The following is a 15,310-nucleotide window of genomic DNA, read 5'->3' as shown; positions in this document are numbered from 1 at the left end:
TGCAATAAGGCTCCACTCACCCCACCTCGAAAATCCGACCAGAAACTTGGACATTAATTTGGCCTAATAGCTCTCGTGGAAATTCCATGTCACGTCAGAATTCCTCAAAAGTCTGAAAACAAACTCGTCACGAATGGAGCCCACGAGGAGCTCATTAATGGCACCCTGCTGCCCTACAAACCAAGGCTTTGTAGCTTTTTTATATTAAGCACGTATTTGTTTATTTTTTAAGTTTGCAACTGAATAGACTGTACTATTTTAACACCGAAGTCACGCAGAGCACACATTTTAAAAAGCATTTAACTTTATTTTTGAAATATCAATTACACATTTTTAAATTGATACCATCAACTGTGCCAACCGCTGCCAAATTTCATTTTGTTTTTAACCATACATTACAGGCAATTAGCTTAGTTAAAAAAATATTGCACAAGTCTTTGCACCAATGTGGCAACCAATGTACTTGACTCAAAACTCACTCGCTAAACAAATTATAGGACACTGTACCACACTCATAAAACAACGCTCCATTCACGACAATGTCCATGCTTTCATCATACAGAATGAACATAAACTTGATGACAGAAACATATAAGAAGTAAAAATAATTCCAAAACATGCCAAATCTGTGTCCACCGTTTATACCACCACACCAATTATATAGTTTTGTTGATATATTGATAACATATAGACAAGACAAAACAAAAATGAGTGAACATTTAAAACCATTGTTTTAAATGAAATTAACAAATTGCAAATACTTTATTGTTCATATCACTGTAAACATAAGATATAATCATTCGTTTGGCTAGTTTAAAACTGAAATATCCTTTGTAACTGTTAATATTTTTGAAAATGCAAGTATTTCAGATATGTACTTATTTATACATATACAATAATTACATTAAATCATATCTGTTATTATTATTATTAGCGAGCTGGACACCAAAAATAATTAGCAGAGAAGCTGTTGCTCTCCATTGAATATACTGTCCATGTACAAGGATTTTTTTTTTAATGGCAGAATAGGGTAAACAATTTGTAATTTACAAATCAGAACAAGGCTGAAAGGTGCTGTAAACTTAGCCAGGTGCAGAAGGTTAAAATGAGTGTGCCATCTGTTTGGGAGCGAGGTCAGTTCGAGACAGGCCCACAACCAAGGACAAGACCAAAAGCAGCCAGATATTGAGACATGGTAAGGGCAGACGTTACGGGTCAGGTGTCGACCGTGCAACAATTTTGAGATCTGGGTGAAGCAGAGATGCAACGGTGTCCATCGCTTTGGCGACGATGACCACTGCTTAGATTTTCCATAGAGAGCCATGCATTATTTAGTTGCAATTGGAATAAGAAGCACGCAATTACAATTTACAGGCTTTGCTATTTGTTCAGATTGTGGTGCATTGATTCTGAGGTGAAAAGTGAAGTTTGAATTGGTACCAGCAATGGCATTGGCTTTGTCTCTGATGTGTGGATTTTTTTTTTATTTACCAATGGATGAATGCACGCATCGGAGATTTCCAGAATAATTGATGAGGTTATTTGCATTCAAGCAAATTTCTCTCTCCGGGATTATGAGACAACGTGTTCAGCTCAAATGTGTGCTGTCATGTGCACCTCAGATGCCATTCTTGAGCACAACATGCCCCGGTACAAACCAGCTTTTAGTAACGTTTATGTCCGTTGCTGCAAGAGAATTTACAATTTAGTTGTATAGAGGTGTTTTATCGTTATCTTTCGTAAATTCATTATGCCATTCGTTTAGGAAATGACTATTCAAAATAATATTAAAAGAAAATCTAATCGAATAAAATTGTATTTTTATGATTGCAAAGTTATCCACCCATTGCTTACAATTGTGCACTCATATGATTGCAATATAGACATTTCGGATATTGAAACATTCAAACAATTTAATGCACAATGGAGCCAAAATGTTTGTTGTCAACCAGAGTGTGAGGCTGATTGACAATGTGAATAAAATGCCAGAAGTTTGTCTTTCGGCCAAAGAGTCATTTGTGAAAGTATAATTGTAAGCTGCGAGTCTTAGTTGTTAAAACTATCATTGCTAAAACTGCACCTTTCACACTGAATGTGACTCAGAGCACCCACGGTGTATTTTTTTTTATCGTGAGCAATGGTACGGAATCAGAAGCACATAATCCTGTGACATCACTGCTAAATTATGCTTGCTTGCAGAGGTTAGCTGTTCGAACCCAGGGGGCCACCCTGATTATTACTACGGGTGTGTTAACCATAAAATATGAGCTGTCTGCTTCACAGTGAACATTAAAGATCCATTCATGTCATACAAAACAAGTAGGCCGTTGCGTGCTGGCTTGACGGTTGACATTTGCCAAATTCGAATATAAGCTGCAAATTACTAAGTTAGGATTACAAACAGCAATCATCGCTGCTCACTGGCAGTCTAATGCCCAATTGTAGGTTAGGTACTGAACAGCTTCTAACCCGCCAGGGCAGCTGCCACTGGAGGTGCCCTTTCAAATGTTTGAGATGAGATGTTATATTGTGTTTAAAGCACTCCGAGATGCCCCAACATAAAAAAAAAGTTCTTTGTCAAAAAAATAAATCATCATTATCAGTAAAGTAGCAATGTGAGACCATTGTCCTGAATGTAGGATTATGTGAAAGTTGGATTTGACTCAAATTTCAATACTCTTTTGAAGGCATCGTTAACAAAGTTGGCTGACTACTTGATCGTATGGTATTTTGCTGTGCTTATGCTATGCATTCCTTGAAATTAATATATGAACGGATTTATGTCACAAAAAGGATTCTAATTTACATAGTACACTTAAAAAAATCACAAATGCGTTCTGAAGTTGGCAGGATTGTATGGTGCAAAGAAACCATCCAATAGCAAGTATTTAGCAACATTGCCAAGTACTTGAAGACAATGCACGACATTGAAACTACTGTGCTTGAGATATTTTCAAAACCTTTCAAGAACACATTCTGAGCTCTCGACATGGTAACAAAATCTAAAATAATGTAAGCCATCTCAAACCAGTATACCATCGCCTGGAGCTTCTGTTTTAACTTCAAGTAAAACTTGTACAATGGATTTATTAATTTTCCAAACCGTATATATATATATTTTTAACCACCCTACATTTCAGGATTCAAATACAACTTACAATGCGGGTAAACTAAAAAAAAATAATTAAATACAGGTTTTTTTTTTTGGGGGGGGGGGGGTTAGATCTCGTAAATATATAAATGTGTCGTTTAACCCGCCACCACCCGACACAGCCACTTAGTAAGGGTTGTCACGTAAACAGAACGTGCCAATTTGTCACGAGTACAGCACACCGGTGTGTTGGAGAGCAAAGCCACAACATTTACAATCTAGGTACGAAGTTTCGCCAGTAATTACAACTAGCTTCATCAGGCAATATCACTACATCTAGCCCTCTATTTAAGGGACGAAACACACAAATTTGGCTGTCGCATGATGAAGCTAGTTGTAATTACTGGCGAATCGTCGCACTCAGATTGTAAATGTTGTGGCTTCGCTGTCAAACACACTGGAGTGCTGTACTCGTAACGAATTGGCATGTTCTGCTTACGTGACAAACCTTACTAATTGGCTGTGTCGGGTGGTGGCGAGTTTAGCGACACATTTATATATTTACGCGATTTAACCCAAAAAACCTGTATTATAGATGATATTGGTCGCGAAAGCCTACGTGTTAAAATGTCTGCCTCCTCAAGCAAACGTGGAGTCATGCTGATCTACGTTGACAGCCCTGAACCATTGGAGGAAATTCCACATTTCTATGATGGGGGCAGTTCCTTCGAAAAGTCACTGCAACACACTGCTGACTTTCCCCCAAAAAGCAGTTCTTATTCACCTCTGCAGGATGATAAATTGTGTTGACCTCTGACCGAAATTTGAACTTGGGATGATACCATCGCGAGTTAAGCTCCTCGCTATGACGCCACACTGCCGGCAATAAGGAAATCGAAGTTATCATATATTGTTTTTATATATTACATAATGTATACGGTTTTAAGGGCTCGGCCACTCTTCATGGCTTGCGTTATGACACTATTAGTCACAATGGGATCTGAGACTGCACGTGCAATCACAAAGTTACATCAACTCTGCCCCCTCTCTGACCCCTCTAACCCCTTTACAATAGATGTGTAGTTTCCAGCAGGTATCATTGTAATTGTTCTTCAATACAGCTGCGACAATTGACTTGAAAACCATTTTTAAATGTGCACGTGGGGAACGTGGATTTAGCATTATGCTTTAAGTGTCATTAACATGATGGCACGCATCTAAAAAAAGGACAATTTACATTAAGTTTCGCTTTCAGAGACACCTCCATAGGCAACGCTTGGATAATTATTAGCTTTACATGAAGTCAATGATGGAATTAATATCAAATGTTTTGAGTACCTTACAATTTCCCTTTTCAGAAGTAGTTCACATGGCAACATCGTATTAAGGAGATGTGCGGACCATACACATCCGAGTGAGACCACACACTCAAAGTAACTGAACTCTATGGACAAAACGATGAACCAACTGCTGCCACACATGCTTGAGCTGGTTGAAGGAAAAATCAACTCATTGAAGAGCAACTTATAGAAAAGTAATCTGTGCACCCATTTCATACAGCCACATGGTTACTCTTAAGTGAAACAGACGTGACATGCGAATGCTAAATAACATTAGTACCTTTTTCACGGTAGCTATGACTAGAGTGTAGATCAAATACAATGATACCAGACCCTGTACGTTGCTAAAAGGGTATGAGCGCCCATCTTGAGTATCCCTGGGTCAATTTGACGCCCAGACTCCGCTGCAGAAGGATAAAACGAGAGCGCATTTGCGAGAGGGCAAATAAATTAGGCTTTTCATCTCCTGGAAATGTTCAATGCAACATGTTGCTTCGCAGCCATTGGTTGGCAAATGCTGGATGGCTTATCTGTCTTTTGGAATGTAAAAGACATCAGTGGCTGAAAGCAATTCAACCCCCTACCTCCAGGTAATTTGAGTCTAAACATCTGTCACGTATTGGCCCAGCATCTTGCTTCATTGATGTACCAGATAGCTTTGTATCTGACCTTTTAACCTCGGTTGTTGTCTGCCAACTTTCTTAATAGAAAGAAACTGAATATTTTTTCAGCAAATAGCTTAAAAGCATATAATTTTTGCCTATTCATTGTAAATGACGATTTATTACTAAAATCAGCTCATGACGGAGACGTGCGTTTGAGTGATGTTTAAATGATAAAATGGTGGATACAATACAATTATATTCGTGATGTTATCACACTCTTGGCAGGCTCCCTAGTGTTAAACGCGCTTAAAATATGCACTCGCTTTAGATAACGGAGTGATGAGTTATTATCCATACTGTGTTCTTGAAAGTGCAGACCACACATTGTGTTCGAACAAGGTAATTAATGCAGTGCTCGACTTTGGGTAATGATGTCAAGTGGATCGAGGGAACCGCATTTTCCATAAGAAGAATTTAAGCTTAACATGACTTCTCCCTGTTTCAGTCGAAATGATATATTTTTTTTACACACGGGTTTGAAATGATAAATTATCCAGATTTGCCTGCTCTCAGTTTATAATTTTCACTATTCCCTTTGCGTATTTTGTATGCTTCACTCGCTGTGCACGCATTTTCATTTGCAGGTTGCATTCAGATCAAAATGCCTCAAACTACTTTGAATCAAGTCACTGTTTCAGTTTGCAGTTGCATTTGACAGCACGGTTGTTTTGCAGCAGAGAGCAACAACAAGCTGTCCGCTCGCGCCTGCTACTTGTGTCCTCCGTGCACCACTCCGGGCCGGCCCTGCTTCTCCATGATCTTGCGGAGCTTCTGGAGGTTCGAGTGCGTGATGCTGTCGTCAGGCTTGAGGCGCAGCGCGCGGAGGTAATGGTTCTCGGCCTCCTCCAGCAGCCCGTTCAGGTGCAGGATGGCTCCCAGGTTCATGAGCGCTGTCGAGTGCTGCCAAAGCACAGACATTGCACGGGTTAACACGCGCACTCAAATTCCCAACGACAAAGATAGCCCAGCCCAAGTATTGTTAACGAGCACCTATGAACGCCAGCACGACGCACGGAGGGGTGGGTGGGCCGGCACTAAGCATGATGATGATTGTTACTATAAAACTTGTTAAGTCGTCCTTCCGTTCGTTCCCTCAGTTCAGGGCAGCAGAGGTAACACTTGTGCTCCGAGTGTTACTCCTGCCTCGGGTGCTTTCCTGTGTGGAGTTTGCATGTTCTCCCCCCTGTTTTGATGGGTTTCCCCTGGGTTCCCTGGTTTCCTTGATAATTACAAAAAAGACGTACAATATAACTGGTATTGGCCAAAAATCCTAATGTAGAAAAAATGCAAATGACTCAATTGGGACTACACAAAGCAGCAACACCACTCCCTAGTGAAGAAACTTGGCAGGACCCTCCTGAAAAATAATCTTGAGACTCGGTGAAACTCTGCTGTTGTACACAAACGTAATAACAAAACATAATAAATACATCAGCTGCAATGTGGTCCGTGTGAATTTAGCCAATGAAATAGCCCAAGTGCTCAAAAATATGTTTTGGCATGAATAACATAATGAAAACCGGTTGCTTCATCTGCATCAAGGTAAGAGCTATATTGTGTTCATTTAAAAAGCTCCCAGGCCAGTCTGAGGCAGACATTAGGTTGGAAATTGGGAATAGCAGGGGCAGAATAATCACGCGTGTGATTGGTGAAAAATAATGTGTAGCTCTAATAATCAACAATTTGAATAAGAGCATTGCAACTGCATCTCAAGAATGGTTACAAATGAAATGGAATTGTCATTTTTTTTGTGGAATCATCAATTGTCAATTAGATTTGTATAATGGTCTGCTCCCATGCATAAAAAGTAGGAAATGTAATTAAATAATGCTAAATAATCTGGTCTTATCTATGACGCTGAAACATAGACGCAAGCAACATAATCCCTAAGATTGGAGGGCATCAGCAGGCATTAGTTATTATCAGTGGAAATTATTCTAAGGCTTAATGTTAAACAGGTATAGTGATTATAAAAGGGAATCCCAGACATGGGAAGTAGCCAAGTGAGAAGTAAATATAGTATTGGTGATTTGCGAATGTGTTTTGTTAAGACCGTGTTTGCCGTAGTAGGGGGTTGCACAGTGATAAGAATCAGTTAATTTGCTCTTGTAGTATCTTCAAGTGTGGCTTAGAAACGAGTGGAGAAAATTGAGATTGTAAAAACGTTAGAATAGCAGCTTGCAACTGGTGCTTGTTGCCACACGTCACCCCGGGCAGTCCTTCTTGCCGCTGATGTTAAAACGTCACACAAAGAACCCGCGCCGTTTAGACGGAGTTAGACAAGGCGGACGCCAAGGCAGGCACAGTTGATTATTGTTCACGATCAACGTGGCCTCAGGAATACAAACCTGGGTTGCAGTGAGTGTAGCACAGTGTGCTGCCGCAACACTGCATTATAAACAAACATGAGAATGGGGTTTGTTGCCAAAAAGACAAAGACCACCCCCCTCCCTACCCAACCACGTAGCTCCACAGACGAGAGAGGGGCAAGTGCCATTAGTGAGGAACTATTTAGTCTGGTGGGGCAAACGGAGTGCAGCAAGGATCACGCCCAGCTATAGCTTTCTTGTTTTAAGGCTGAGTCAAACTAGATAAGGCCCATGACAGGTTCAGATACCACGCTCCACAAACGCTGTATAATATAGCACCAAGAATTAAACCCACATTACTGGAATCATAATGTATGTATGTATTTTGAACTTCTTCTGCACCGTACGTAGCCAACCGTGCTAATCGGAGGTGCGCGGGAAAGACAACAAACTAATCACAAAAAAACATTTCTAAAGAAACGAGTTTTTTTTTTTTAACCTAGATTTAAAAGTGCATAGCTCCAGTGGCATTCCTTATATCGGAAGAGCATTCCAGATGGCCACAAAAGAGCATCTGAGGTCTCGGGATGCAGCGACCATCTTTGTCCGATGGCCAGCCAAAAGCCGTACAATGTACAAGCCACTGCACTACGAATCCTCACACAAGCACAAAAGGCAAGTGCTAGTGTCAAAAAACCTATTTAGAATGGTATATTGTGTGAGGAGGTGGTGTAGCCAGCACTAAGCCTGGTCACCTTTGTCTTCCCCATTCGTGATGTTTACACACCACACCGAGCACCCATGTAAGGCTCAGTCAACCTAGAGGAGATGCAGGACTGGTTCAGAGGATCACACGCAAATGGCCACTGGGTTCTTATCACAGTGCACTAACCACTACGTACGCAGCTCCCCACAAACACACATTTCTCATGCGATAATCATTTCACCAAGTGACGCGCACAGTATCCGCTCACTCTTGAAGACGGAGAATAGGACCCAGGCACTCGGATCCACGGGCAAGCAGGAAGGCAGCCGCGCGACGAGCCGGCGGAAACATTTTCGCAAGCTCTGCGGTCCGCGCTGTATTAAGGCATTCTCGACCAATTAACGAGTGTTTACATCTGGCGGGAAACCGAAGCACCCGGAGAAAACCCACGCATGTGAGGGGGAAACACTCTATCCCGTATAGACGGAACAGGTGGAGTCCACAATTTTGATGTTAACGCATTCTTCTTGGGAACCGGGGTATAAGCTCCCCGAATCCCACGGGGAGTTTCACAGCGTTTGCGTGATCCACTAGGACGCGCCGCCACTGCCCGGCATACAAGCGAGTCCCATTGGGACACGCGTCTGACCCTGTGCCACGACAGTGTACTCCACTTGTCTATCATTTTCATCTACAACACGCACAGGGGACCTCTTACATTAACACGCAGTGGGACAGCCGCAGCAGCAGCAGCAGTGGCTGCTTGCCACCTTTGTTTACAGTGGAAACGAAAATCGCTGCAATCGTGGAGGACATGACACCTTGTCACCAGGGGCCGTCCATAAATGACGTCACGCGATTTAGGACGATTTTTGACCGCCCCCCCCCCCCCGTCGTCACATGGCGTCACAAAAAGTCAGACCCCCCTCAAACATGACGTCACAAAGCTCTGCCCCCCCCAAAAAATAGAACATGCTTCAAATCGCTTTAAACGATTGTCATTGTAGTGCGTATTTAATGTGGCGCTGCACTCTGATGTTGTAGGAGAAAACATTTATTAAAAAGTCTATTTAATTAAGTAGAACGTGTTGTCTATATTTATTTAAAGTTGCGCATTTTGATGTGACGTCACGTTTCTCAAGCACCCCCCCCCCCCTTCGTCACACGTCGTCACAAATGTCTGACGCCCCCCCCCCCCCAAGGTGCGTGACGTCATTTATGGACTGCCCCTCAGACGATGCGCAAAGAGAATAGGTTACAGTTAAGTGTTGTTGTCTCTTTGCTCGCTACTCTCAGCTATAATGCCCCGTAGCTACCACAAAGCTCTACGCATTGCGAACATAATCAAAAGACATGGAAAAGATTACATTTTACATCATGAATGAATGAATGACAAAGTGGTTGCCTCACAAAGATATGATATTATAGTATCTCTCGGGTGAATGGATGGCTTTATCACATCCATTGCTACCTTACCTTCACTCTCAGTCTACCTTTCCTTTCCTACCTCTCACCTCATTCTACTGTTTGTGTCATTGCACTCTCCTAATTAGATATCAAAGAGGCCCTTATGATGAAGTTGAAGATTGCCGGGCTTTCACTTGTACAGATTTTGACTTGTGAGTTTTTTTGTTGTTGTCATATATCACATTATTATTAATAATAATGAATGTTAATACTTCCGCACGGAATTATTATCGTACATGGCACCAATTTTGTAAAAAAATTTTTTTATATATATAATCGTATTCTTCCTGCAGTGCATTTACTCGCTGCACCACACACGCGGTCCATTGTCGTGCTGCTTCCGAAGCGGTGATACAAATGCGCCATCATCTCCCTGCGGCTGTGAAGGCCGCGGCTAAATACATGTTGCTGATGAATGTTAAATCACGTGCAAAGGGAGGAATGGTGAAAGGTGCCCCTCTGACGTAGAAAGGTGACCCGGACCATGCAAAGACTTTGTACAGCTCACAGAAGAATGTTTTTAAAAAAATGTCTCAAAGAACAGGGCATCGAGTATTAAAATGGTCAGCCACAATGGATGTTTTGCCAAGGCCTTCTCTGCTTGCAAGAGGAGAGGGCCTAGCAAGCTAACACGCGATTGAAACACTCAACCCCTTCCCTGTCTGGGGTGATGAGCAGCCAGCATGCTGAGTTTTATGCCCCCTATCTCATTTGCATTCTGAGAGCCAGGGGATTTGTATACCAATATCCAAGTCCTTATGTGCTTAAAACTGGTTAACATAACATTTCGAGATTTTTTTTTTAAATCCACTTGAATGCTAAAGCAACCTCTTAACACATTTGTATTGGACATCCTTGTATCTAGACAGGATACATTATTTATTAATAGTACGTAGTTATAACTTGAAGCCTTTGCTAATTCACTGTTGGATGAAGGTCTTCCCTGGGCCGTGTTGGTCTGGGTGGTTGTTTGACCATACTCATCATGCTGCTCAGTGCGGGTTGGTGAAGAGGGGACTCAGGACCGATTCGGATATCACTTGCCACTGATGTTTGGCATGGTCGGGAATCGAACTCAGGAAGCTGGGCTTCCTACTGGAGTGTATCAACCACTGTGCCACAGTTCAGCCACTAGTTTGTATTGCATTGAAACAATACAATCTCTCCAAGGGAAAAAGCACACAGTGTACTGTATATCCTCAATTTCCTGTTTATGTATAGCTTTTTGCCTGGTCCTATTAGCCTAACAAGTATAGCTAAACAAACTGCACTTGCAGTAAACACATAGTAATACACCGATTACAAATACCAGAAATGTATATTGCTTGAACTTGTGTTGGATTCGGTAAACTGAAATGGCTCCATAGACCCATTCCTTATTCAATGCCCACAGCTCCCCACGTGAGCTTGCACTTACCCATGGGGGGTGGGACTCTTGTAAGTGAAATGGGAAGTGTAAGTCATAACACTGAAAGTTTATATAACCTACACAGATCCTTACAGTGAATATGCGGTGTGTGTGTTTTACATTTATTAATTGAAGGCATGCAGTTGGCTAGGTGTAATCGAGCACGTGGAGCATATTACATGCATGTTTCAGGTGTGGTAAAATGATGACAAGTTTTTTTGTTCTTTGTAGTTTTTTTAACCTCCGCTCACATCTGCACACAATGCATGACGCACGTGGTATATTGTACACATAGTCACAACACTCGTAATACAGGCAATACAATATTCGCGTTGTGCACTTTTATACTGTGTTCCCTTTATTTGATTTCAGTATGGATACATTTCTCGTGGAATGAATCTAATCTGGCATGCATCCAGAGTCATCGCGTGGGGCTTCAAAATGACTTTACGCTTCACAATTCTGAATTGACTCTCCCACCTACCGCATAGCCTTGAGGCAAGCGTGAGTGCTTGCGTGTACTGTGAAAATCAAGAGCAGAGACAGTGCTAGGATTGATCACCAAGTACTGACTGAGACTGAGTGTTGGAAAACAGGCAGTGGGTCGGTGGGCACGTGGTGTTTCTATGGGCATTGATGTAAAGGGCTGCAATGGCACTACCGTCCCAAAATCAACAACTGGGCATCCACAAGACATGCGACTATAAGTATACAAACCTGTCCTGGACCTCCCCTAGGTCAAAACAGCCGAAACTAAGTACTGTACCTGGTAGAATTTGGCTAAACAGCACCACCGCCTCATGGAACACAAGCACAGAGATCCTAGATTCAGATCTGGATTTCCACGACACATCATTAAAGAATAAAGTTTACCGAAAGCAAACTTTGAGACGCAAGTGTCTCTGTGCATTTGTTGGGGGGGATAAAGATACAGGTTTGACAAATGAGTCAAATATGGAGATTCGCGTACAACTGTACAGTTCATGTACTGAGTTATATCAAATGTTCATTGAAATCTGTCTGCACTATTATAGACTAATAGAGATTTTTATTATATTTGGTACACTGCTGTAATATTCCAGAAACACTTTTATGCTAAATGTTCGTATGCTCCCGATCAGAATATACAATTCATAAACAGTGAAAACAACAAACTAAGATAATTTAATTGTTTTTACCTCACACTGTTGATAAAGAATCTAAAAAAAAAATCACATAAGATTTTTTCTGGTAAAAAAAAGTCTGCAACATAATTAAAATAATATTGATATTAGATCATTTTATCCCAGGCAAAAACAAGTAAAATATCACTTAAGTCTCTTCGTATGCTCCCGATCAGAATATACCATTCATAAACAGTGAAAACAACAAACTATGATCATTTAATTGTTTTTACCTCACCCTGTTGATAAATAATGTTTAAAAAAAATCACATAAGATTTTTTTCTGGTAAAAAAAAGTCTGCAACATAATTAAAATAATATTGATATTAGATCATTGTATCCCAGGCAAAAACAAGTAAAATATCACTTAAGTCTCTTACAATAAAAAAATAATGTTTATTTTCTTGAAAAAAAAATGACATTGAAAACCTAGGCAAGTATGGTTTGTAAGGTGGTATATTTCTAAATTAAGAACACAGCCTGGATAAGATTAGAAAAGGTCTGTTGAATCCTTGGCACAAGCTTCCCCAGTGTCATACATTATCCTAATTAATCATACAAAGTCCATACATTTTTTATACTTGCTTTAAAAGGACTGGCTCCCACTCGTACGTTAAAGCAATTTCAAAATGCAGACTTAAATATTTCAGGCCACCAATTTATATGTTGGGCTAGATACTTATACATTGCTTAACATCACGCAATTAAAACAGATGTACGATTACACTCAGCAGGGGTAAGGAGAAGCGGTGGTGCAGTAGTTAGTGCACTGAGCTTTAACGCAACATCCTCAGGTTATCAGCCGCGGCAAATATCAGTGGTGTGTAATATATATGAACCTGTCAATTATGGCCAAACAACCCCTACGACATTGCGACAGGGAAGCCTTCATCCTGCAGGGGGTTGTAGATTGTTATCGTTAATGAGGATCAACGAACTACACTTGCAATCACAGCCTCTACCAGGATAAGGCATCTACATTCAAATACGGTATTCTTTATTAAAACCATTATGACAATATAGTCTTCCCTATCACTTGCCTGGAAGGATTGCCATAAATACAGAATGGCAACCACTTTTTCACAGTTTTTCTGGTGTAACAATACATATTTTAGAGCATAAAAGTAACATGAGCACTTAACAGCATTTATATATGCATTTTGGACTTCTTTCCCACCATACGTAGCCAACCGTGCTTACTGGAGCATGTTAGTAAGCCATGGGTACATGATTGAATTAAACTAATTCCATTGCATTGTATTTAACAACTTCAAAACAGCCTATAGTAGAATTGGAAAATAACCATCAGGCACTATACATTAAATATAAAAGTGCACAGTCGTGTTAAACAATATTTTAAACAAGCAATGTTGTGTTGGCAGAAGTTAAACTCCTGCATAATGTAGGATTTTTTGTTTTTGTAGAAGTAACATGAACCTCCAGTAATACGTCTTTCAGTAATGTTCAAACATTTATATCTCCATATATATAAAAGGCAAAGTTGTGATTGTGTGTCTGTTCAAAATGTTTAGCGTACTTCCCGACATGCAACAAACTTGACATTTGCCATGTGGGTACTTTCCAGACTGTACACCATGCGAAAATTATAAAAATACACTTTTGTGTTTTTTTTGGTGGGGGGGAGCTCAATAATGCATATTTTTTTTGCATGGCAAGTGAGCTGTGACGTCACATCTGTCATGTGACCCGCGCATGTGGAAGCGTAACGCATTGTAGTGTAGTGGGTAGCGCGCTGCGCTACGAACCTGGCGACCCGAGTTCGATTCCCGTTCACGGCCACCACCGGTGACGATTATTTGAACCGGTCCTGGGCCTCCCCTAGGTCGACTCAGCCTCAAACGAGTAACTGGTGTGGTGTGTGAACATCGCCACTGGGGAGACAAAGGCGGCCAGGCGTGGTGAATCCAAGTCCCGGGCGAAGCCAGGTAATAAAGCTAGTATATATCCGTTATTCAGGAAACCCTCAAATGAGTCTCTTGATTCTTTTAAGCGGGTCCTGATTGGGATGTGTGATCAATTCATTACGAGGTGCTTTTTTTGTTTTAGAGGAAACGAATAACTCACATAAGTGAGAATAAAAATGTGCAGACTCAACTCCCTTCTCATGGGTAAGAGCCAAGCCCTGACATTTCTTGCTCACGCCACTGGTGGTGAAAGAACCTCTTGTCGGTATTTGGCCTGCTCTTCCACGCTGGCTGGATATTCTTCCTTCTGACGTTAGCAAGCCACTGGAGCTATGAACTTTTAAATCTAGATTGAAAACTCGTTTCTTTAGAACTGCTTTAAGTGTTTAGTTTGTTGCCCTTCCACTGCACCTCTGATTTGCGTGGTTGGCTACGCACGGTGCGAAAGAAGTTGAACATACATACATCTCGCTTTAACTGATAACATGTCACCTGTCGTTCGACTGTGGTGTCCCAATCTATACTGCTCGGAGGACGGACGGACGCTGGGGGGAATAATGAAACGTGCTCCATTTATTCAACTGCTACGCTGGGAGATCTCTGGGTTGTAAATCCGGTGTGTTGACCATTACATCACTAGCAGCATTCTGCCTTCTCACTACCTCCTCATAGGCAACTATAATTCTGTATTGTAACCCTGGATATTTCTCAGAATTGATTTCGTGTTCGCCACCAACCCCTTTGATTACAACGTTTTGAAAGTGGCAACCCGAGCTCATATAACACCAGAGTTGTCACAAATTCTCTGAATTCTATTAAACTAAGCTTTGAAACTATGACACCAAGCTTAACAATGGCACACTTTCGATTTAAAGCTTTCAAGACTGCAAGGATTTATCTTCTTTGTTTCTTTCGGTAAAGTCACGTAGAATGAGAATAAAATAATAAATAAAATAAAATAACACAATAAAATTCTCACGATGATGAACGCTTTGAATTATCTCAATTAAAAAAGAGAGATGATATTGTCGTCCTCTTAGCCGACAAGGGCAATGCCACTGTCATCATGGACAAGACAGAATATAACAACAAAATTCAAGAACTACTCAACGATGGCAGCTATACAAAAATAAAAAGAGATCCCACCAACAGCCTGGTTACCAAAACGAACAAAATCATCTCTGATTCAACAGCATTAACTGATCAGACCAAACAGTTCTCGTTGAAACCCTCTGC

General features: G+C 41.1%; 1 protein-coding gene across 1 annotated transcript in view; it reads right to left on the bottom strand.

The window, feature by feature from the left end:
* Positions 1-286: 286 nt before the first annotated feature.
* Positions 287-15,310, bottom strand: part of TMTC2 (transmembrane O-mannosyltransferase targeting cadherins 2) — a 322,742-nt gene continuing 307,718 nt past the window's right edge. The window contains exon 14 of the mRNA XM_032948785.2: positions 287-5,996. Coding sequence (XP_032804676.2) covers positions 5,805-5,996 — 192 coding nt within the window. The 3' untranslated portion in view covers positions 287-5,804. The remainder of the gene's footprint in view (positions 5,997-15,310) is intronic.

This window comes from Petromyzon marinus, chromosome 7 (genome assembly GCF_048934315.1).
Source record: "Petromyzon marinus isolate PM22_M1 ecotype Great Lakes invasive population chromosome 7, UKy_Petmar_22M1.pri1.0, whole genome shotgun sequence".
In the NCBI taxonomy this organism is placed as follows: Eukaryota; Metazoa; Chordata; class Hyperoartia; order Petromyzontiformes; family Petromyzontidae; genus Petromyzon; species Petromyzon marinus.
The sequence above is the reverse complement of the archived record's forward strand: the minus strand, read 5'-3'. Positions and strand labels throughout refer to the sequence as shown.